Below are 21,287 nucleotides of genomic sequence, written 5' to 3'. Positions count from 1 at the left end.
AAACAGAGAACACACGAAACAAGAGACAAGAGGAAAAAGGCGATGACCTCACGACACCCTGGGGCCGCCGCTCAGGGAACAACACACCCGAGGTACCACAGGGACGGACGCTGCTCTCCTCCCCTCAGGATCCCAGAGGAGCCCAGCGCTTCCCGCCGAGACCTTCTGCGCATGCGCGGCGCCCGAACCCCGGAGGGGGGGGGCGGTGTGTGAGTGTGTGTCAGCGCCCGGCGGGCTGCGCATGCGCAGTGCCCACTCACCCACAGACAAGACACTCCCCCCCCCCTCAAGCGCATGCGCGGTGTTCCCCCGGCCCCCGGCGCACGGGCACGCTCCGGCGGGGCGCGGTGCAGTGTGGGAAGGAGGCGGCTCTTCCCCCCCCCCGGCGGAGGGCGGCGGTGAATCCTCCCGGCCGCTCACAGCACTGTGGAGCCGCCGTGCTTCCGTGCTTCCCTCCCTCCCTCCTTCCTTCCCTCCTTTCCCTCCTTCCTTCCACCCCACACACACGTTTTCCTCCCCCCCCCCTCCCCATCCCCCCTCCCCATCCCCCCTCCCCCCGCTTCTCCTCTCTCCGGCCCGCGGATTTAAAGGGGCAGCGGCGCCGCTCCCGCGGTGGGGGCGGACAGACGGACAGACAGACACACGGACGGACAGCCACACGCCATGCCGAACTTCTGCGCGGCTCCCAACTGCACCCGCAAGAGCACCCAGTCCGACCTGGCCTTCTTCCGCTTCCCCCGCGACCCCGTCCGGTGAGCGCGCTGCCGGCACCGCCGCGGCGGGGCGGGGAGGCCGGTGCTGCGGGCCCGGGACACGCGCGCTGGGCCGCTCGGCGGGGCTCGGGGCTCGGGGGGAACCCGCGGACCGGACCGGACGGGGCGGGCGAGCGGCTGCGCAGGCGCCGGGCCCCGCCATCCCTGGGGGGGGGCTCGGGAGAGGGATGGTGACGGGCTGCGGCGGCACGGCGGGGGTGAGGGGCTGGGGAGCGGGGGGCTGGGGGGTTGGCTGGCCGTGAGGGGAGTGAGGGGCTGCCTGGTCATGATGGGAGTGAGGGGCTGAGGGAGTGAGGGGCTGCCTGGTCATGATGGGAGTGAGGGGCTGCCTGGCCGTGAGGGCAGTGGAGGGAGTGAGGGGCTGCCTGGTCATGATGGGAGTGAGGGAGTGAGGGGCTGCTTGGCCATGATGGGAGTGAGGGGCTGCCTGGCCGTTAGGGCAGTGGAGGGAGTGAGGGGCTGCCTGGCCATGATGGGAGTGAGGGGAGTGGGGGATTGAGGGAGTGAGGGGCTGCCTGGTCATGGTGAGAGTGAGGGGCTGCTTGGCCATGAGGGGAGTGAGGGGCTGAGGGAGTGAGGGGCTGCCTGGCCGTGAGGGGAGTGAGGGGCTGGAGGGGCTGCTTGGCCGTGAAGGAGTGAGGGTCTGAGAGAGTGAGGGGCTGCCTGGCTGTGAGCAGTGGGGGGTTGAGGGGCTGCCTGGCCATGATGGGAGTTAGGGGCTGCCTGGCCGTGAGGGCAGTGGAGGGAGTGAGGGGCTGCCTGGTCATGATGGGAGTGAGGGGCTGGAGGGGCTGCTTGCCCGTAAGAGGAGTAGGGGGTTGAGGGAGTGAGGGGCTGCCTGGCCATGATGGGAGTGAGGGGTTGAGGGGCTGTCTGGATATGATGGGAGTGAGGGGTTGCTTGGCCGTGAGGGGAGTGAGGGGCTGAGAGAGTGAGGGGCTGCCTGGCTGTGAAGGGAGTGGGGGGTTGAGGGGCTGCCTGGCCATGCTGGGAGTGAGGGGCTGCCTGGCCGTGAGGGCAGTGGAGGGAGTGAGGGGCTGAGGGAGTGAGGGGCTGTCTGGTCATGATGGGAGTGAGGGGCTGAGGGAGTGAGGGGCTGCCTGGTCATGATGGGAGTGAGGGGCTGAGGGAGTGAGGGGCTGTCTGGCCATGAGGGGAGTGGGGGGCTGAGGGAGTGAGGGGCTGCCTGGTCATGATGGGAGTGAGGGGCTGAGGGAGTGAGGGGCTGTCTGGCCATGAGGGGAGTGGGGGGCTGAGGGAGTGAGGGGCTGCCTGGTCATGATGGGAGTGAGGGGCTGAGGGAGTGAGGGGCTGCCTGGTCATGATGGGAGTGAGGGGCTGGAGGGGCTGCTTGGCCGTGAAGGGGAGTGAGGGGCTGCCTGGCCGTGAGGGCAGTGGAGGGAGTGAGGGGCTGCCTGGCCATGATGGGAGTGAGGGGAGTGGGGGATTGAGGGAGTGAGGGGCTGCCTGGTCATGGTGAGAGTGAGGGGCTGCTTGGCCATGAGGGGAGTGAGGGGCTGAGGGAGTGAGGGGCTGCCTGGCCGTGAGGGGAGTGAGGGGCTGGAGGGGCTGCTTGGCCGTGAAGGAGTGAGGGGCTGAGAGAGTGAGGGGCTGCCTGGCTGTGAGCAGTGGGGGGTTGAGGGGCTGCCTGGCCATGATGGGAGTTAGGGGCTGCCTGGCCGTGAGGGCAGTGGAGGGAGTGAGGGGCTGCCTGGTCGTAAAGGGAGTGAGAGGAGTGAGGGGCTGCCTGGCCATGATGGGAGTAAGGGGAGTGAGGGGCTGCCTGGCCGTGGGGGGGCTGTGTGGTTGGGGTGTGGGGGGGATGCTGAGCATGTGAGGGGAGCGAGGGGCTGTGTCTGTGAGGGGCAGCACAACAGTGAGGAGTGTGACAAAGTGCCTGGCTGGGAGGAGCTGCCTGGCTGGGAGGGGTGTTGGGGGTATCTGGGTGTTGAGAGGATGAACATTCTTACAGGTGGGGGGCAGCGATGGGATGTATGGCTGTTAGGGGCAGCTGGAGGGGTGCAGAAGCAATGGCATGAGGCAGGGGAGCCCATCCATCATGGGAAGATTGTGCAGGGCCAGCAGTGGTTCAGGTGGTGGGATTCTGTCAGTTGTACTGTGTGTATTGAGGTGATGTGGTGCTGGATGATGAGGTGTGTGTGTGTGTGACAAATAGGGCAGTGGTGTGACAGGCAGCTGTCACAGGATTGCAGGGATGATGGTTGGTGGTGAAGCATCATGAACACCAGCAGAAGTGATGGGGTATTCAAGTTCCCAATGGGTAAAAAGTGGGGGCGGTGGCACGCACAATAAATTTGTGACTGAGAGGCCATGGAAAATACTGTTAAAAATAAATGCTCTTAGACTTAGAAACCCCCATGTAGCAGCTCACTTTAAATCTAGATAATGCTCTTAAAACAGTTTGTCTTAACTTGCTCCTTACAACTTTGGAAGGTGCATAAGTGCTAGAGCAGTAGCAGTTCTCTCTCCTAACAGTAGGTAATTAAGGCAGAAATTTTTCACAATTCATATGTTATTCACTTGCTTCCTTCCTTGAAGCTGCTTGACCTGATTCTTTGAAAATTTCAAATCCCATGGGAATTATGGGTGCATAGTTTCTTCTTAGAAAACCATCCCATGTAAGTGACATCAAAAGAAGATACAAAGAGCTCATACAGATACTAGCTGTTGTGTCAGGCTGGTTTTTCAGATCTGTCATCAGGCTCTTCTGGGTGGATTCAGTGGCTCCTGGCATTGTCTCTTTCCATCCTCCGTCCTGTGAGAGCTGCAGGTTCTGACACAATCTGAAGACTGGCTGCTGTTTGTGCAGAATTTGAGAGATTTGGTGCTTTCTGAACTTCAGCCTTGTTTTCTAAAGAGTCAGTGCTATAAAATCGTCAGGTTGTACAAAATTGATCAGCATGCAACAGTTTCTTGTATGAATAACATGCTCCCTTCAGTTTGCAGTTTTTCTATTTAAATACATTTTGAATTAGTGTTTTCCATGGTAGCAATACAGATACATTAAAAAGTGTGCAGTTAGTTAAACACTGTGCTGATTTTAAAGATGTTTTTTAAACTTTATTACAGAATTAGAATATTACTACTTCTAACTGCTGTTTGTGGGAGTTTAGAAATAAAAGTATTTTGAAAAAAAATAATAGTGTGCCAGCTACCATAAGTTGGAACAATATAGATTTATGGATGTTTCCTTTGCAAACATTAAAGTGGTTTGCAGGTGTGGTTTTAGGAAGCATGTACTGTCTTACATTTCTAGTGTGTGAGCAAGCTTGGTTTCTGAGTGCATGAGTGCTTTATAATCCCCTTGAGGTAGTGTAGGTTAATATGATTAACGTTCCTGTAGCAGAATAGTGGAAAAGAGAGTTAAAATTGACCCTGAACAATCATCTAGACCTTTCTGCTGTCCAAAAGAAGGTTAAAATATACCCAAACTGTGTCTGGTGTCTTTGTTGTGCTCTTAAAAGCATGCAGTGACAAAGGTGGCACACTTTATGTTCTCTACACCTTTGTTCCCCCTCATATCTGACACCTTTCTCATTTAAACCTGTGTTAAAATACCCAAAGTTGATAATATATTTTGTTTTAACAACAGTATTTAAAGATTGATAAATCTATGCAACTTTCTGGCTTTGTAGACTGGAGGAAGTTAGTGGTTTATTCCCCAGTTTGAAGTACAGCAGTCCTCTGCAGTTCTAAATGGCAATGCGTTCTACTGCTGGCTGTCATAGAAACCTCTTACCTATTATAGGTCCAACTGGTCTGGTGAGCAGAGTACTTTATGCCAAAAATGTGTTGTTTGCACTTGGCACCTTCTAGTGAGAAAGTTGAGTATAATAGCATTAGATAAATTAAAAATAAATACTGATTTAAAAAAAAAAATTGATGGAAATACATAGTTGAAGGTCAGTTGTTTGTACTAGTTTCAGATTTTTTTACCATTATTGAATAATTGCCTTTATGTTTTCCCAGTTCTGTGCTAAGCAGTTCTAGTTAAGACATTCCCAGCCTGATCTTTCAAGGGTTAGCGAGTCTGTGAGAGCTAACTAGTTATTTCAGAGCAACTTCATTTGTTGTCACTACCTGAGAGACACAGATTAGGGATGCACAGGTTAGGCTTTGAAAAAGAACCAGCTGCATTTAATAGATGATGCTTAGTTTTTTCATATCAAACAGGGGTGTAAATAGCCTCTGTTACCCTAATAAGTATGCATATTTTATAGTTTTATAGAGTCTAGGCAGTGATCCCCCCAGTAAGATCTGCCTGTTTAGCCCTCATCTGTGTTTCTGACTCTGTTTGTCATGATGGTTTGAATTTAGGTAAAGTGTGAGTACTTAGAACAAAGTATTTCTTAAGTAAAGAGTTGCTATTCTACTGCAGTTGACCAATAACTTAAATGGTTTACACTCTACCCCTAAAGAAAATGCCATTTCAGCTTCCATGAGGTGTCAGCAGGTCTCTGAAAACGTGAAGTTTGAGACTGAAGAAAATCTTCTTTAAAGCTGATGCATGCTCCAGCTTTTGCCAGTAGATTTTCCTAGATCTCTGGAGCTCCTGTTTCGCATCTGTTGGGGCAAGGAGCCTGGCACCCTGTCTGATCAGGACCCACAAACTGGGGCTCTGTGTGCCAAGGGCTTCTGTTGGATCATGTGCTCAGTGTGGACTTCAGCATAAAAGGCAGCAGTCACTGCCACTTTTATGTAGCTGTAGAAGAGGTTGGGAAGGGAGAGGAATATTGGGGGGTTAACTAATCTTTATGAGACTCATTTCCCAAGTAAGCCCCCTCTGAAGAGCTCATGGTATCTTTTGCCATCATTCATTAATCTGATCTGGTCCCTAACTATTACTAATCTCTGCTTCTAGAACCATGGAATATTTTGGGTTGGAAGGGACCTAGTCCAACCCCCCCCTACAGTAAGCAACAATATCTTCAACTAGATCAGGTTGCTCAGAGCCCTGTCCAACCTGACCTTGAACGTTTCTAGGACTGGGGCATCTACCAATTTCTTCCAAATATCTAGGCTAAATCTACCTTCTTAGCTTAGAACCATCACCCCTTGGCCTATCGCTACAGGCCCTGATAAAAAATCTGTCCCTATCTTTCTTGTTGGTTCCCTTTAAGTATTGAAAGGCCACAATAAGGTCTCCCCAGAACCTTCTTTTCTCTGGGCTGAACAACCCCTTTTTCTGTGGTTGGCAGCAGCATGGGAGTTGAAGGGATTCAGTCTGATTTTATGTCTCTCCTTGACAACTGTGTGGCAGCTCAAGACGCACCATTGCTGCCACTGGTTTGTCCCTCTGTGGTCACCAGGAGGTCATTCAGAGGAGTTACCCTAACATGAGGAGCTCTGTCTTTGCTCCCTGACAGTCATCCTCAGCTTCTAGGAGTCACTGGGAGAGGCAGGTAAGAGCTCTAGGTTCAGGCTCTTCCTCTGGATACTCCTTTGGACTGATACCATCCCCACTGACTATATAGAGAGGCTCATCAACCATTGTGGCAGCCTGATGTGATCACCTTTAATGAATTATCTAGTAATCAGCAGTGAGAGCCAGTTTCAATATAATGTGCCTGCTAAAGGTCTCCTGTGTAAAATGATTGTGCTTATACCATTTGGTTAAATGGAGAATTCTCTCCTGTTGTATTGTTGCTCTGGCTGCACTGGCCAGGCCAAATTGCAAGATCCATGGTGCCAAAAAACAGCAAGAAAGTATTATTTATTATTTTAATTATTATATGTTCTTATCATAATTATTATTAATACCGTTATTATTCATTATTACGGGCCCTATGTCTAGGTCTGTGAGAACAATATTAGACATTTTTCCTGTTTTATGGCATTTGCTACCACTGTTATTTGATATTTTGCATGAATGAAAAATTAAGATGCACAAATGGTTCAGCCAGCAGAGAGCAGAATCCAGGATTTCCCCCTTTCATCTTCACAATTGCCCTTTATTGCACTCAGTTTAAGTAGAGGTGAGGGCGAATCCATTCAGAGCTGTGGATTTCCTTATTTGTGCTGCCCACCAAAGCATCTGGTGAGACACCTTGCCCCCAAATTGTTGAATAATCACTAATTATTTTTCTCCCTCCTTGTTCCTGTGAGCGATAATTCTGTGTTTGCAGTCAAAAACACTAATAAAATTGCTTTCTTTGAATTTCTAGCTGGCTCCTGGGTCAGAACCCAGTTTCTTTTTAATTTGGGAATTTAGAAAACTATTGAAGTTTTTTGTTTTTAGGAGGACTAAGTAGTTTTTTCATTAATTTCAGCAATTAGTGGGTTGTGGGGTGATCTTCTCCACTTGCCCCTCCTGAACTAATTTAACTTCCTGGAACTTTGTGGACATTGCCAACATGTACCAATGAAAAAAACCCACACCACTTTAAAATATGAATCCATATTTGAGTCACTGAGACTGCAGTGAAGGTTCCTTCTCCTTTTTGCTGTAGAATTACTGTGATTCTACTATAATTCTTTATAATGTGGTTGTCTCTGGTGGTCCTGAGGTTGTCTGGGGAAGGAAATACCCTAGGAGGAATGGCAGCTTGAGTAACCCCTCTGTACAGTTAAAATAATGAACAAATCATTAGTTGTGTTTGTGTGAAGGTTTTTAGTGACCTGTATTGTATTTTAGCCCTGTTTACTTCTGTGCTGTTGTAAATTGGTGACTTAGTGATGCCACGAAGTGTAAGCATTTAGTGCACCATGAAGTACATTAAAATAATGTTGCTCCAGGGGGTTATTTTTGCAGGAAGGAAAAAGCCCTTTTTAAGCACAGAGATATCAGTAGCTGGTGGGATCTCATTAATTTATACATATGTTTTTACTATACAAATCAAACAGCAGATAAATTTTACTGGAGTAGCTGTGCAGAGTCAGTCTATGCATGTTGTTGCTCAGAAATCCATAGTAAGAAGTGTTTGCATAGACCCCATTGGGGGAAACAGGAGCTGACTAAAGCATTGTCATCAATCACTACAAGGGCTTTACTCACCAAAGGAAATAGTATCTTGCATATCTAAAAGGAAGCCTACTAATAAGGGAAATGTTTCTTTAGCTTTGTTACATCTCAGCGAACTAATCCAAAGCAGAAGTAAATGTTTCAAAAATACACATAGAATGAAAACTTACTTCAGGTGTTTGACCACTGTAGAATGATTGCTTTTTAATTTTTATTTCACCTTTAAACTCTGAACTCCCCAATGACCACAATAAATAAGAAAAATGCTGTGTTTTGCAGAGAGGCAGAGAAGACAGCTATTTTAATAGCTGATTTAAAAACATTTTTAACTTTTAGTCTGCAAGCACATATTTTTGGAGAAAGTCCAGAGACGGGCCACAAAGATGATCAGAGGATCAGCTGGAGCAGCTCTGCTCTGGAGACAGGCTGGGAGAGTTGGGGTGTTTAGCTTGGAGGAGAGGAGGCTCCAGGGAGACCTGAGAGCACCTTCCAGTGCCTGAAGGGGCTCCAGGAAAGCTGGGGAGGGGCTTGGGAACAGGGCAGGGAGGGATGGGACGAGGGAGAATGGATTAAAACAGGAAGAGGGGAGATTTAGTTTAGATTTCAGGATAAATTCTTGGCTGTGAGGATGGTGAGACCCTGGCCCAGGTTGCCCAGGGAAGCTGTGGCTGCCCCATCCCTGGCAGTGTTGAAGCCCAGGTTGGATGGGGCTTGGAGCAACCTGATCTAGTGGGAGGTGTCCCTGCCCATGCAGGGGGGTTGGAACCTGATGATCCTTAAGGTCCCTTCCAACCCAAGCCATTCTATGATTTATTTTTTATTTTTTAACTTCTCTTTTTAAGATTAAATTCTTAAGAATTAAATAGTCGTGTTCCATGAGCAACTGCATTACAATCTAGTGTGTGTTTGAAACAATGGGAAGAATATATAAATTAAGGAAAAAGATTCCTGAATTTGCTGGGGGAGTGTTAAGGGGTGAGCAGAAGGAGAAAAACAATTTTTAAAGAACTGTTTGATGTTATGTTACACCAGAAGGTCTGTAGAACTTTGCTTAGCCTCGCATCGAGGGCAGGGCTCACTGCACTCCAGTTTTGAGTATGATTTGAAATTGTGAGAGATCTTGTTTTATTTTTAAAATAGCTTAATTCTGTTTTTTTACCTGCAGATGTCAAAGATGGGTAGAGAACTGTCGAAGGGCAGATTTAGAAGATAAAACTCCAGATCAACTCAACAAGCATTACAGACTGTGTGCTAAACATTTTGAGACTTCTATGATATGTAGAAGTGTAAGTAAACCCAGGCCTTTGTTTATTGCATTTAGCAAAACCTGACTAATGCTTTTCATTAGAATGCTGCATTTTAATCTTTGGTCCCCTGGGTATCTAGTCTCTGGGAAAATTAATCTCTTAGTCTTAATTGTGATCATTGTCATGGCCCAGGGCACCACACAGACTCGCAGATGTTGGCACAAAGGGTGAGGTGGAAATGAGCAGTTGGAGAAAAGCAAAGCTGCTCCTTCTGGCTTAGTATGTTTGTGGAGCCGTGGTCTGCCCTGCAGTTCTTTCCTCCTGCAAAGCAATGCTCATTTTGTTTCCTGTCACTAGATGTTACAACATTATGTAAATTTATTTGGTGTATGTATCTAAGTTTGCATGCCTCCAATTATAATAAGTCATTAATGTGCTGTTACTGAAATGTGTGCATGGCATGATTCAGTTAAATTACACTCTGTTGTGGCCAAGAGATTTAAACATCTGACAAGTATTTTGTTCCTCTTGTATTTTAGCCAGCTAAAATCATGGCACTGTTGTCTCTTAGTGAAATAATAGCTTTCAATTCTTCTTGGTGACACAATAATGCTGATTTTAACAGCTTACATAACAGAAGGAAATTGTGAATTTGGGGCTTTGTATCAAGTTTTATTTTCCAGGTTGAATTTTACGTTGAAACATTGGCAAAATCAGACCTTTAGTTATGAAGGATAATTAAAATACATGGGTCAGACTGAGCTCCTGGTGGTATGACACATGACAGGGTCTCTTGATTAGCCAGCATCCCAGAAACAAATGAACAAATTAGTGTTGGAAGGAATTCTGAATCTGAAATGAAGCTTTATGCAACTGTTTAAAATGCATTTCAATCTAATGACAGGGATAAACATAATCAGTTACAGTTCTGTACTTACTGGAAATTATCCAGTTTTAGATGATGCAAGTTGAGAGTATATCTAAATATAAAGTTTTACTTAAAATAGTTTTATAACTGCTGGAAACATTTACGTGACCACCTGAAGTCTTTTCTTCCTCCTGGTCATTTGACAGATACATTTTCCTTCAGTGTGATCCTTCTCAGGGATCCTTGTGGAATTCCTAAGTGTGCATAAAGAAGCAGTTGAACATTTTCAGTGTGAAAATGGTTACGTGATTGTTTCTAGAATTGTGAAATAAGTGGTAAAAACCAAAGCCCAAGAGTAACAAATGGTTTCCTTTCTGATGCATAGATGTCTTTTTGTTTGGAAAAAAAAATAATCATAATATTACAGTATTCATTATTGCATCTGGGATCGTTGTGAGGATAAAGAGTATGAAAAACTGTTCATGGCTTGGGTTGGGGTAGTAGATTTTTTAAAAATATCTTTCTCCTCAATTTCAGTGTTCTCTTGATATCCCCAAATGTGAATTGCATAGTGGAGCTTTCTCTTTGTTTTGAAACATCAGAAAGAAAAAATACCTTTTAAAAACAAATGAAAGGAAAAATAAAAAAAGGGGGAGCAGGGGGCATGGCTTCTGAAATTCCAAGGGCTTTTTTGTGCACACACAGTGAGAACTTCCCAAAGATATCCTAGTTTAGATGTCTTGTCTCCCTACAGAGCCCCTACAGAACGGTTTTACGGGATAATGCTGTGCCAACTATATTTGATCTTACAAGTCACCTGAACAATCCCCACAGCAGACATAGGAAAAGGATAAAAGAGCTGGTAAGGTTTTCATGTAAGATTTGTTGGGTTTTAATATAATAAAAAAATAAAGGCAAGTAAGCTCATGTGAAACTTTTCTATGGAAGTGTCAAATAATAATATTTAGCTCTTAAATCTTTGCATTTTCTGCACTGTGTATTCTAGTATATTTTTGTTGGTACGTTAAATGCCCAAATATTATGCTGATAGAAATTTTACCTACTAAGGAAGGTTTAATGAAATGAACTGATTCTGTCTTCCAAAAAAGGGCATAACTTACTGTGTGCAGTTCTGGGCTCCTCACTGCAAGAAGGGTCTGGAGGTGCTAGAGCAGGTCCAGAGGAGACAACGAGGCTGGTGAGGGAAAGTCTGATGAGGAGAGGCTGAGGGAGCTGGGCTTGTTTAGCCTGGAGAAGAGGAGACTCAGGGGGGACCTTCTCACTCTCTACAACCACCTGAAGGGAGGTTGGAGTCAGGGGGGGTCGGGCTCTTCTCCCAGGCAACCAGTGACAGGACGAGAGGGCCTGGCCTGAAGCTGCTCCAGGGGAGGTTTAGGTGGGATATTAGGAAGCACTTCCTCATGGAAAGGGTGATCAGACATTGGGATGGGCTGCCCAGGGAAGTGGTGGAGTCACCATCCCTGGAGGTGTTCAAGGAAAGGCTGGATATGGCACTTAGTGCCGTGTTCTGCCTGATATGGTGGTGTTAGGTCATAGGCTGGACTTGATGATCTCAGAGGTCTTTTCCAGCCTTAATAATCCTGTGATTCTTTAACTTTTTCTTGTTACTACAGCACTAACTGCATACAGCTTACCCAGGGTTCCCTGAAATTCTTGCTGCATATTGATTGTGATCTCCAGTTCACCTGTTTAAGTTTTTTAGTCTGTATCAATTCAGACATGCCTGTTTTAGCTTATTGTTCTGAAAAGATGATCCATGTGTAAAGCCAAGATCAAGCAGTTTTCTTGCAGAATTGTCTGGTCAATACTATTTGTGTCATTTATAGAAAATGTGTCTCTAGGTCTCTGTGTACTGACAAGAGGAATTCACTTCTTAAACTCTGTTTATATGTTGGAAAATTACAGACAATTTCTAAATACTTCTTCATGAGTTTGAGTCTGTTTATTGACTGAAAAGAGAATTAAAGGCAGTTCTGTCTACTGATAGTGCATGTTTATATTGAAACAGAATTCTTTAGTGGAATCTCTTAATTCCTAATTATAAAATAGATGTTGATGAACTCCTAATACAAGTATGGGAACCTCAGCACTAGTAGCAAACTATTGTCATGTGGTTAGTAGATATGTGTCATGGCAGCAATAAACTACCTGGGGAAAGCTCCTTCTCTTGGACCTTCTGACACTTTTTGGTAAATTTGAACACTCTTAAAACAGTCTGATGTACAATATTTGTATTTGACCTTGATGTGGTTTAATATTTAAGGAGATGTGCTAGACATTGTCATCAATATAAATGTGGTTTGTTGTTTTTTCTTTTAAAGAGTGAAGATGAGATAAGAACACTGAAGCAACAAAAAAGTAAGTGGGCAAAATAATTGAATTCATAAAGCCTGGGTTACTAAGGCTGACAAGGTAATGCAGGACACATAAGTGTAAGTTTATGTGTATCAGGACAATAACTGAGTGGCTGCTTGGTTCAAAAAGCCAGTCTGAACCCTTCCCAAAATACTCATTCATTTGTCAATTGAGAACATTCTTCTCTGGCCTACAGTAACTTAAAGATAATGGGGATAGTAAGGGAAAGCAAGTGTTATGTTTTGTTCATGTTATCTTGACACTATTTTACGTTTTGTAGTTGAAGCTTTTGAACGGGAACAGGCAACTCAAGAACTGAATGAAAGCAGTGAACAAAATGCTGTCTCAGAGGAAGGAGGGGGAGAACAGGAAGAAGAAGCTGTCCCCTTAACACTGGAAGAAAGAGAAAACAAAGATTACCTTAAATCTTTGTTTGAGATTTTGATCCTGATGGGTAAACAAAATATTCCTTTGGATGGCCATAGTGTTGATGAGCTTCCAGAAGGTATTTTTACTTCAGATAACTTTCAGGCCCTACTGGAATATAGGATAAATGCTGGAGATGAAGTTCTGAGGAGACGGTTTGAGATGACTGCAGTCAATCTGGAGTATTGCTCAAAAACTCAGCAGAAGCAAATGCTTGAGATCTGTGAGAGCTGTGTTAGAGAAGAGACACTGAGGGAAGTAAGAGACTCACACTTCTTTTCTATTGTCACGGATGAAGTAGTAGACATAGCAGGAGAGGAACATTTGCCAGTGTTAGTGAGATTTGTTGATGATTCTCATAATCTAAGAGAAGAATTCATAGGTTTTTTGCCATATGAAGCTGATGCTGAAATTTTAGCTGTTAAGTTCCACACAACTATTACTGAAAAGTGGGGTCTAAACATGGAGTACTGTCGAGGTCAAGCCTACATTGTCTCCAGTGGGTTTGCTTCAAAAATGAAAACCGTGGCTACAAGACTCTTGGAAAAGTATCCACAAGCTGTGTACACGCTGTGTTCTTCATGTGCCTTAAATGTGTGGCTGGCAAAATCTGTTCCAGTAGTTGGTGTTTCCATTGCGTTAGGAACAATGGAAGAAGTTTGTTGTCTTTTTCATCAGTCTCCACAATTACTAGCAGAACTGGACAACACAATTTCCACACTTTTTCAGAACAATAAGGAGAAGGCGAACGAGCTGAAGAAGATCTGCCGATCTCAGTGGACAATCAGGCATGACACCTTTGAGGTTTTGGTGGACCTCCTGCAAGCATTGGTACTGTGCTTGGATGCTGTGGGCAGTGACTCATCTGTCAGGTGGAACAACTTTATTGCTGGTAGAGCATTTATACTTTCAAGTGCGTTAACTGATTTTGACTTCATTGTCACTGTTGTAATTCTGAAAAACGTTCTGTCTTTTACGAGGGCCTTTGGAAAAAATCTCCAAGGACAGACATCAGATGTTTTCTTTGCAGCTAGCAGCTTAACAGCTGTCTTGCATTCTCTGAATGAAGTGATGGAGAATATCGAAGTTTACCACGAGTTTTGGTTTGAGGAAGCAACAAATTTGGCTACGAAACTGGATGTACAAATTAAACTCCCCGGGAAATTTCGCAGGGCGCAACAGGGGAGCCTTGACTCTGAGATAACATCAGAAAATTACTACAAAGAAATCCTTAGTGTCCCTGCAGTGGAGCATATTATTCAGGAATTAAAAGATATATTCTCAGAACAACATTTAAAAGCTCTTAAGTGTTTATCATTAGTGCCCTCAGTCATGGGGCAGCTCAAATTCAATACATCCGAGGAGCATCATGCTGACCTGTTCAAAAATGACTTGCCTAATCCAGACACGCTTTCTGCTGAGCTTCACTGTTGGAGAATCAAGTGGAAACACAGAGGAAAAGATATTGAACTTCCATCTACTATTTATGAAGCCCTTCACTTGCCTGACATCAAGTTTTTCCCTAACGTTTATGCTTTGCTTAAAGTCCTGTGCATACTTCCAGTGATGAAGGTGGAGAATGAAAAATACGAAATGGGACGAAAGCGCTTGAAGGCGTACCTGAAAAACACCCTGACAGAGCAAAGATCAAGCAACTTAGCTTTGCTGAACATTAACTTTGACATAAAACATGACTTAGATTTAATGGTGGACACCTACATTAAACTTTATTCGGACAAAGTGGAATTTCAAGAAGTCTTTATTCCCTCAAACAACTCCGAAGTGACAGAGGAGGCTTAATTTTTTAAGCTCTAAGCAATCTGTCGAAACAGCTATTCCTTAATTAAATCTCAACACTGAAAAAACCCAACCCTGTGAAATCTTAATAAATCACTGCAATTGTATTTCCATTTTAGGTCTCAGACTGAAGAAGCAGTTGTCAGTGACCCAAATTCGGTTTTGTTATGTCTGCATTAAATGTGTTATGTGAACAAAACCAAGCCTGAAATTCTGCCCATGCTTTTGGCAGAGGTGCTTTCTTCATCTGATTGACTTAACTTGGTGCTTGTTTACTTTGTTGCATCTTGGAGAAACTACATTGTGATTGTAGACCTGATGGGGCTGTTACATATTTGCTAATGAGCTAGGATAAGAAAAAAAAGAGCTCAAAAGATTCAAGTATTCAAAAGGAGTATAATCCATTTCTGTTCTGTTACTTAGGATTCTTTTTTAAAACTTCAAAGTCTTTGGTGTATATTTAATTGGCATTTGGGAGAGTGGGTTCAGCAATTGCACAGTTCTCATGCTGGGGGCTGTTGGTGTAAAGTGTCAGTGGTAGAGAGGTACAGTTTCATTGGAAGAATCAACCTCTTTAATCTCTTGATGATTGTTTACATTCCTTTGTGTGAGACACAAACCTTTTCTTTCTTTAGGCTTTTAAGAGGCATGGCAGGAGTACTGAGATTCCTAAAAGACACTAAAAACTAAAAAATTGATTCCACAAACATTTAAATCTGTTCGTTCCATCCTAACTCTGACACAAAGTTGTGAATCTTCTTGTCTGTTTACTTGTAAACTCACCCAGGAAAGATTAAAATAAGAGTTTGCTTTTTGTCTAGAAGTAAGAATGAAAATATTGCTGTTATTTTTTGCAAGAGTAAAACATTTTTGTACAGTTTATTGCAATTTAAAATAAAATGTGAATTGCTTTTTACATAGTAGTGAATTTCTTAGTAAAGCTTTGCCTCCTTGAGAATGTTTATACCTTTGTAAGTTGCCTTTTCCTTTTTGGCAGTTTTTCCTCTCTTGTTTTTTCAGTTCCTAGTGAGTGGCATTGTCTTAAGACACAGGAAACTTTGTGTATTAGCACTTCTGATCTGTATGTTCTGCTGAAGGTGTGCTTTTTTACAAAAAAAGTATTTTGAGATAGCACTAAATGCAGTGCTTTTAATTATGGAAATTCTGTCTCACTGAAACGGGTGGAAATAGATTAAATTGGAAGTGGTTGAAAAGTTGAGTTTTGCACCTATGTTGATGCATGCCAATTTTATAACTTATTTACAGTTGGCCTTCTATGTACTTTACAGTTGCAGTGAGGAAAACCCCCAGCAACAGAAAACTGAATGATTGTACAGACTGTGACAAATACCTCTCTTAGTGTTTTAATGCAGTCAAGCAATAAGGATACATTTTAAAAACCTCTCTAGTAAGCAAGCTTAGATATTAAAGTGGCTGTGTGCATCTTAAATGCTTTCAGGAGCTTTTATTTACATTGGAGAAGTAAAAATTATTCTTGAAAAGTTTGATCTTTCCACTGCTATTTGTGTATGCTTTCTGGCATGCTTCCTTGTTAATACAGTTGTGACCTCAATCAGTAAAAAATGTTTCAGCTTGCTCTGTTCAACTATATGAAATACATGAAATATGTGAAAGTAGCCCAAGTCTATGTTAATGTTATTTAAAAAAAAAAGTCATTTTAAAATTAGAAGTCATAGGGAATATTGTCTTTTTTAAAAAAAGAAGATCTCAATTACAATTTTAATAAAATAAATCAAAACAGGTTTTCCCATCCTGGGAATGTCTGTGAGTTCCCCTGCTCGACACAGCAAAGCCAGGTGGTTGTGAGCTCCAATATCAGTAAATCAGGTTGGATGAGCCCAGGTTTACAGGCATAATCAGAGGTGAAAAATGGATACCTAGTGCCATCTAATTGGCCAAAAGAGCTGAAGACTGTGTAAATGAGATCTTTTTGACCTATGTACTGAGACAAATTGAAGCTGGGAAATGCAGTAAAACGCCTTGTTTGCTGCTCAAGTGTTTTCTGGAGCTCAGCTGAGACACAGAGTTGTGACTAGTGTTGCTAATTTGCTGGCTCCAAGAGCCTTGATGGCTTGGGGTGCTTGATTGTGGCACTGCCTTTCACGGAGATGCTTAGATTGTCTGTAGTCAATCAAAACCTTATTTAGCCTGGTTGAATTGTTCCATTGGTGCAGAATGCCTCATTTTTTAGGCACACCAGTAGATCACTTAGGAAATGGGGCTACTTGGTTAGGTAGTCCAATGGCTCAGCAGGAAGCAGAGGAAGAGCAGATTGCACTGGCCAGTGCTTCTCCAACTTAAGGTTTTGTGAAGGAAAATTATTCACTGGAGCTGGTGGCTCACATCACTGGGGGTGCAGAGGAAGGATGCCACTGGAGTGGAATCCAGTAATACAGTTTTAAAGAGAACAGTTGCAGGCCAGAGGCTGACACACAAGTGTCTGACAGTGGGACAAATAATCACTTGAGAAACTTTTTTTATTCCTCTTTTTTAATGGATTCTTGAGACAGAGGGGTTAATCATCTTAAATATCCTGCCAGTTCAGGGCAGTTTGTATTACCAAGGTGTACCCGAGGTCTTTGCCTTGCTTTGACCTGGCTTTTTGGCACATTTTATATGATGAAGCAACATGTTTAAATTATTTGAAGTATCAGCATTGAGAAATGAATGTCTTCTGGTGGAAGTGGATTTTCCTTAGCTGCTTAGCTGATGGTGTCTTGTGAAAGTGATGCTTGTCTTAAGAATTTACAAACTCTTATTTCCTTTTCCCAATGCACAGGCTTCCTGTTAGAAATCACAGTTACTTTGAAAACTAGCATGTAGCTTTCTGTCTCCTCTAGTCTTTATTTCTGTCACTGGCTGGAGAAATCCTGTAAGTGCTTGTTTGGCTGCCAAGGTTCTGCTGTGAAGAAGCAGAGGACCAGAACCACATAATGATTCTGGGTCCTGTTCCCCCCTCCCTGTTGCTCTGTTTCTGTGCAACACTGCAAATCTCAAGAGTTGCTAGAAACACCCCAATTACTATTTAAGAAGGTGAAAATAAATCTCTTTGCTGGATCTGTTTCAAGAAACAGTTGCTAACCTAGAATAACAAGTGTTATCCCAAAGCAGGCATAACTTTCAATAATTTCCAGACCTCTAATGCTTCCTGCTCTCCCCAAGGAAAACAGTTCTTGCAAAGAATAGCTGTCTTCATAACATTTTGCCTAGGAAAAAGTAGTGAGGCATCAGGAAAAAAAAAGGGGTTGGGAACTGTAGACAGATCCATAGCAATTTGAAAATATGTGCGTGTTCATTTTAAGTTTTCTTTGCAAAACAACACTGTTAAATTTAATTCAATGTGTGTGTTCCATAATGTAATGATTGTTTTATTATGGCCATAGTTGTCCAATGTTTCTATTAATTTTTGTGTAGCAAGCTTGGTGTTCTTTTACTTAAAGCCATGCCCGTTTGTGTTCTGTTTTAGCTAGCACCAGTTATCCCTGGAAGGTTCCTTGACGGGAAGACTGGTCCTAGTAGAGTTTGCTCAGTGAGGTTGAAGAGCAGCAGTGACAGAGCAGGTGCCCAGGTAGTCCCCTCTGCCTTCACTTTGTAGTGTCCCCAGGTTACACAAGTCAGGGAGTGGCTGTGTGACTGACCAGGTGAGCTTGCAGTAGATGATGCTTTTGTCTTGCAGCAGCTATTGCATTTGCATAAGGTTCCCAGCAACCCCTTGTGCATGTTAATTTAGGAATAAATTAGTTTCCCAGTTGTAGAACTGGGAGCACAGACTAAAGGATGGCTTTTGCCACCCCCCAAAGCCACCTGTGCTGTCAGCAGACCTCCCACAAGCCCTTATGCTTCCATGACTACGTGCTCCACCAGCAGCAACACTACAATAAAACACTTGTGGGGGCAACATAGGATCCTTCTTGATGAGAAGTCATGCTGTGAGCATGCAAACATACCATATGGAATCCAGACTAGAGCATGGCCTTCCCTTGCAGCAGCTGGAGGAGAGGGGCATGTGACAGCTCTACCTCTGCTAAAAAATGCTGAGCAATACTGATTTACATGTAAAAACTGAGATCCTTGTGAAAGCCCTCCAGGGATGGAGGCCGTTCAGCACTTCTGGGGATGGTTTCAGGTGTCTTGTGGCATTTTTCACTGAGAAGTGACTGCTGAGTCTGATCATCTGTGACAGTTTACAGTCAGAGCTGGGACTACTCAGAAAACTGCTAGAGCCTGAAAATTCAGCTTCTGTCACCTTTTCAGCCAGCAAATGTCTGAGGATCTGGGAAAATAACTCTTTTCTTGCTCCTGGAAGAACCTCTAGAAGGTCTAATCAGCAAGACAACACCTCTGGCAAGGCCCACAAGCCTCAGTCGGGTTTCCTAGCCCATTGATTGTGGCACCCAAGAGACTTCAGCATCTACCTGTCAACAGGAGATGGTGTTTGAGGGGATGAACTTCTCTGCAGCACCTTGCTTTTTTGTCCTCGCTCCCAGAACAGAAGAACTTCAAGCGTGATGGCTGTTTCCTAGTGAAGCAGCAGAACAGTGCTGTACAGTTAGCACCTGATAACTTGGTGAATGAATGATGTTTATGAGTGGTTAGGAAGCAGTTTGGACCATGAGGGAAGGAGAAGACTGGGGAGATAGATAAGAGAGCTGGTTGAGGGCATGGGTTGGTTAGTAGTGTGATGCATCAAGTCTGTTTACTGTATAAGCCCAGATGATGTCCTGGTCTTCTCCATCCCCACCACCAGGCTGCAGTGCTGTGAGGCTGAGCAGGCACAGGCTTTGTGCTTCTGACTGAATGGTCCCTCACAGGATCACGAAATGGTCAGAGTGGGAAGGGACCTCTAGAGATCATCCAGTCCCACTCCCCTGCTAAAGCAGGATCACCCAGAGCACATCACCCAGGGCTGCATCCAGGGGCTGGAATATCTGCAGAGAAGGGGACTCCACACCCTCCCTGGGCAGCCTGTCCCAGGGCTCTGTCACCCTCACAGGCAAGAAGTTTTCCCTCATCTTTCAGGGGCACTTCCCATGTTCCAGCTTGTGCCCGTTGCCCCTCGTGCTGTCCCTGGGCACTGCTGAGCAGAGTCTGGCTCCATCCTCCTGCACCCACCCTGAGATACTGCCAGGCATTCAGAAGGTCTCCTCTCAGGCTTCTCTTCTCCAGGCTGAGCAGTCCCAGCTCTCCCAGCCTTTCCTCATCAGGGAGATGCTCCAACCCCCCAGTCATCTTTGTTGCCCTCCCCTGGACTCTCTCCAGCAGTTCCCTGTCTCTCTTGAACTGGGGAGCCCAGAACTGGTGCCAGTTCTCCAGCTGTGGCCTCACCAGGGCAGAGTAGATGGGGAGAATGACCTCCCTTGACCTCCTGCACACACTCTTCCTTATGCACCCCATGACTGGCCCTCTTGGCAAGAAGGGCCCATTGTTGGCTCATGGGTGATTTACTGTCTACCAGAACTCCCAGATCCTTCTTACACTTGCTTTCCAGCAGGTCCACCCCTAACCTCTGTTGGTGCATGGAGGAGGCAGGCAGCTGCCAGCAGGCTGACAGTGCTGGGGAGGTTGGACCCATGTCCATCCCTGTGGGTCCACCATCATGCAGGCAGCCAACTGAAGGTACGCTTGACCGCTCTCCTAAGCTGGGGGACTTAAGATGAAGGTGAATCATCTGTTGTATTATTAAATCAGAGGCCACTTCAAGGGCTGCAGCCCAATTATGCCATATGTTGTACATACCCTGAAAAGAGTATTCATGGAGAAATAGGATCCATATGGGCAGATCCTTACTGGTGAACATGTGCTGCTGAAGAACAGCCTTGGGTATCTGCCTGCAGAGATCAGGCTTAGCAGGATTCAGGCTTTAACTCTTAGTTTATGATATTGAAGAGCTCTCAAGAAGAGGGAGGGATGTGTAGGAGGTACAGTATGAAGTGGATGGTGCTATGACATGTGTTCCCCCCCACACCTGCAAGTGAGACTTGCTGCCTTTGCCTTGGTGTAAGGCTCTGTGCTCCAGGAATGAGCAGGAGTATCAGTCTGGCCCAAATTCCTCCCTGGAGGAAAGAGACAGATGATATCATTGTTGGAGTTGTTAGGATATCATAAAGGTACTTACTGAAATGAGAAAAATATGGTTTTAATTCCTTTTTTAATAATGAAAAAGTAAAGGAAAGCTCCGAGTGCCAGGAACCTCACTGAGAGTCTTTGCACCCTGGAGAACTTCTCTTTGGCTAATGAGTAAGTCTCTTTTTGGTTCATTTCTTGTGTGCATATGTGTGTGTACAAAGTATGCAAAGCCAGATCAAGTTACTTGTTTGTCTTGCAGATGTCAACTTTCCTGAGCAATGCTTTGGTTAAGAAACAGCATGCCCAGAGTGAAAGGCACATGGCTTGTTCCTGGAGGACTGGCCAGTCTCCACAGCTCCTCCTGAACCCTGTAACCTACAAACGAGCACACAACTGTTCCAAGAACAAAATACATCAACCTAAACACATGCTAATTATCAGATAGTTTCCACTCCACTCTGAAAAGATTTAAGTGGGAGTATGCAACTGAGTGTTGACTTCAGGACTTTTCAAGTTCACCTTACCAAACTACATCTTCAAGATCAATGTGATGCTTCAGGCAGGTTCCCCTGGTCAGTGTCTGCAGAGATGGCAGGAAGCTTGAAGGATTTACTGCCTGGCAGGTGAGCAGCCCTCACTCTGTTTAGCTGTTACTGTAAACTTTAATCCCATAAGTTCATCATTGTTGCAGAAAATGTGTCTGAGAAACCTGTGGCTTCAGTGTGGGTTTT

At 44.8% G+C, this 21,287-nt stretch overlaps 1 protein-coding gene across 2 annotated transcripts; it reads left to right on the top strand.

Annotated features, from left to right (window-relative positions):
• The first annotated feature begins 551 nt into the window (after nt 1–551).
• Nucleotides 552–15,385, top strand: THAP12 (THAP domain containing 12). Of its 2 annotated transcripts, none has more exons than XM_051608687.1 (5): nt 552–752; nt 8,921–9,041; nt 10,625–10,732; nt 12,213–12,249; nt 12,527–15,385. In XM_051608687.1, exons 1-5 carry the CDS (start codon nt 664–666, stop codon nt 14,470–14,472), a joined length of 2,301 nt encoding a protein of 766 aa, XP_051464647.1. In that variant the 5' UTR covers nt 552–663; the 3' UTR covers nt 14,473–15,385. The 2 variants fall into 2 exon arrangements, with proteins under 2 accessions (XP_051464647.1, XP_051464648.1); XM_051608688.1 differs by lacking the exon at nt 552–752 and adding an exon at nt 2,730–3,674.
• Nucleotides 15,386–21,287: the final 5,902 nt, after the last annotated feature.

This window comes from Apus apus, chromosome 1, assembly GCF_020740795.1.
Source record: "Apus apus isolate bApuApu2 chromosome 1, bApuApu2.pri.cur, whole genome shotgun sequence".
NCBI lineage: Eukaryota > Metazoa > Chordata > Aves > Apodiformes > Apodidae > Apus > Apus apus.
Note: the sequence above shows the minus strand (reverse complement) of the source record. Positions and strands in the feature narration are given on the sequence as shown.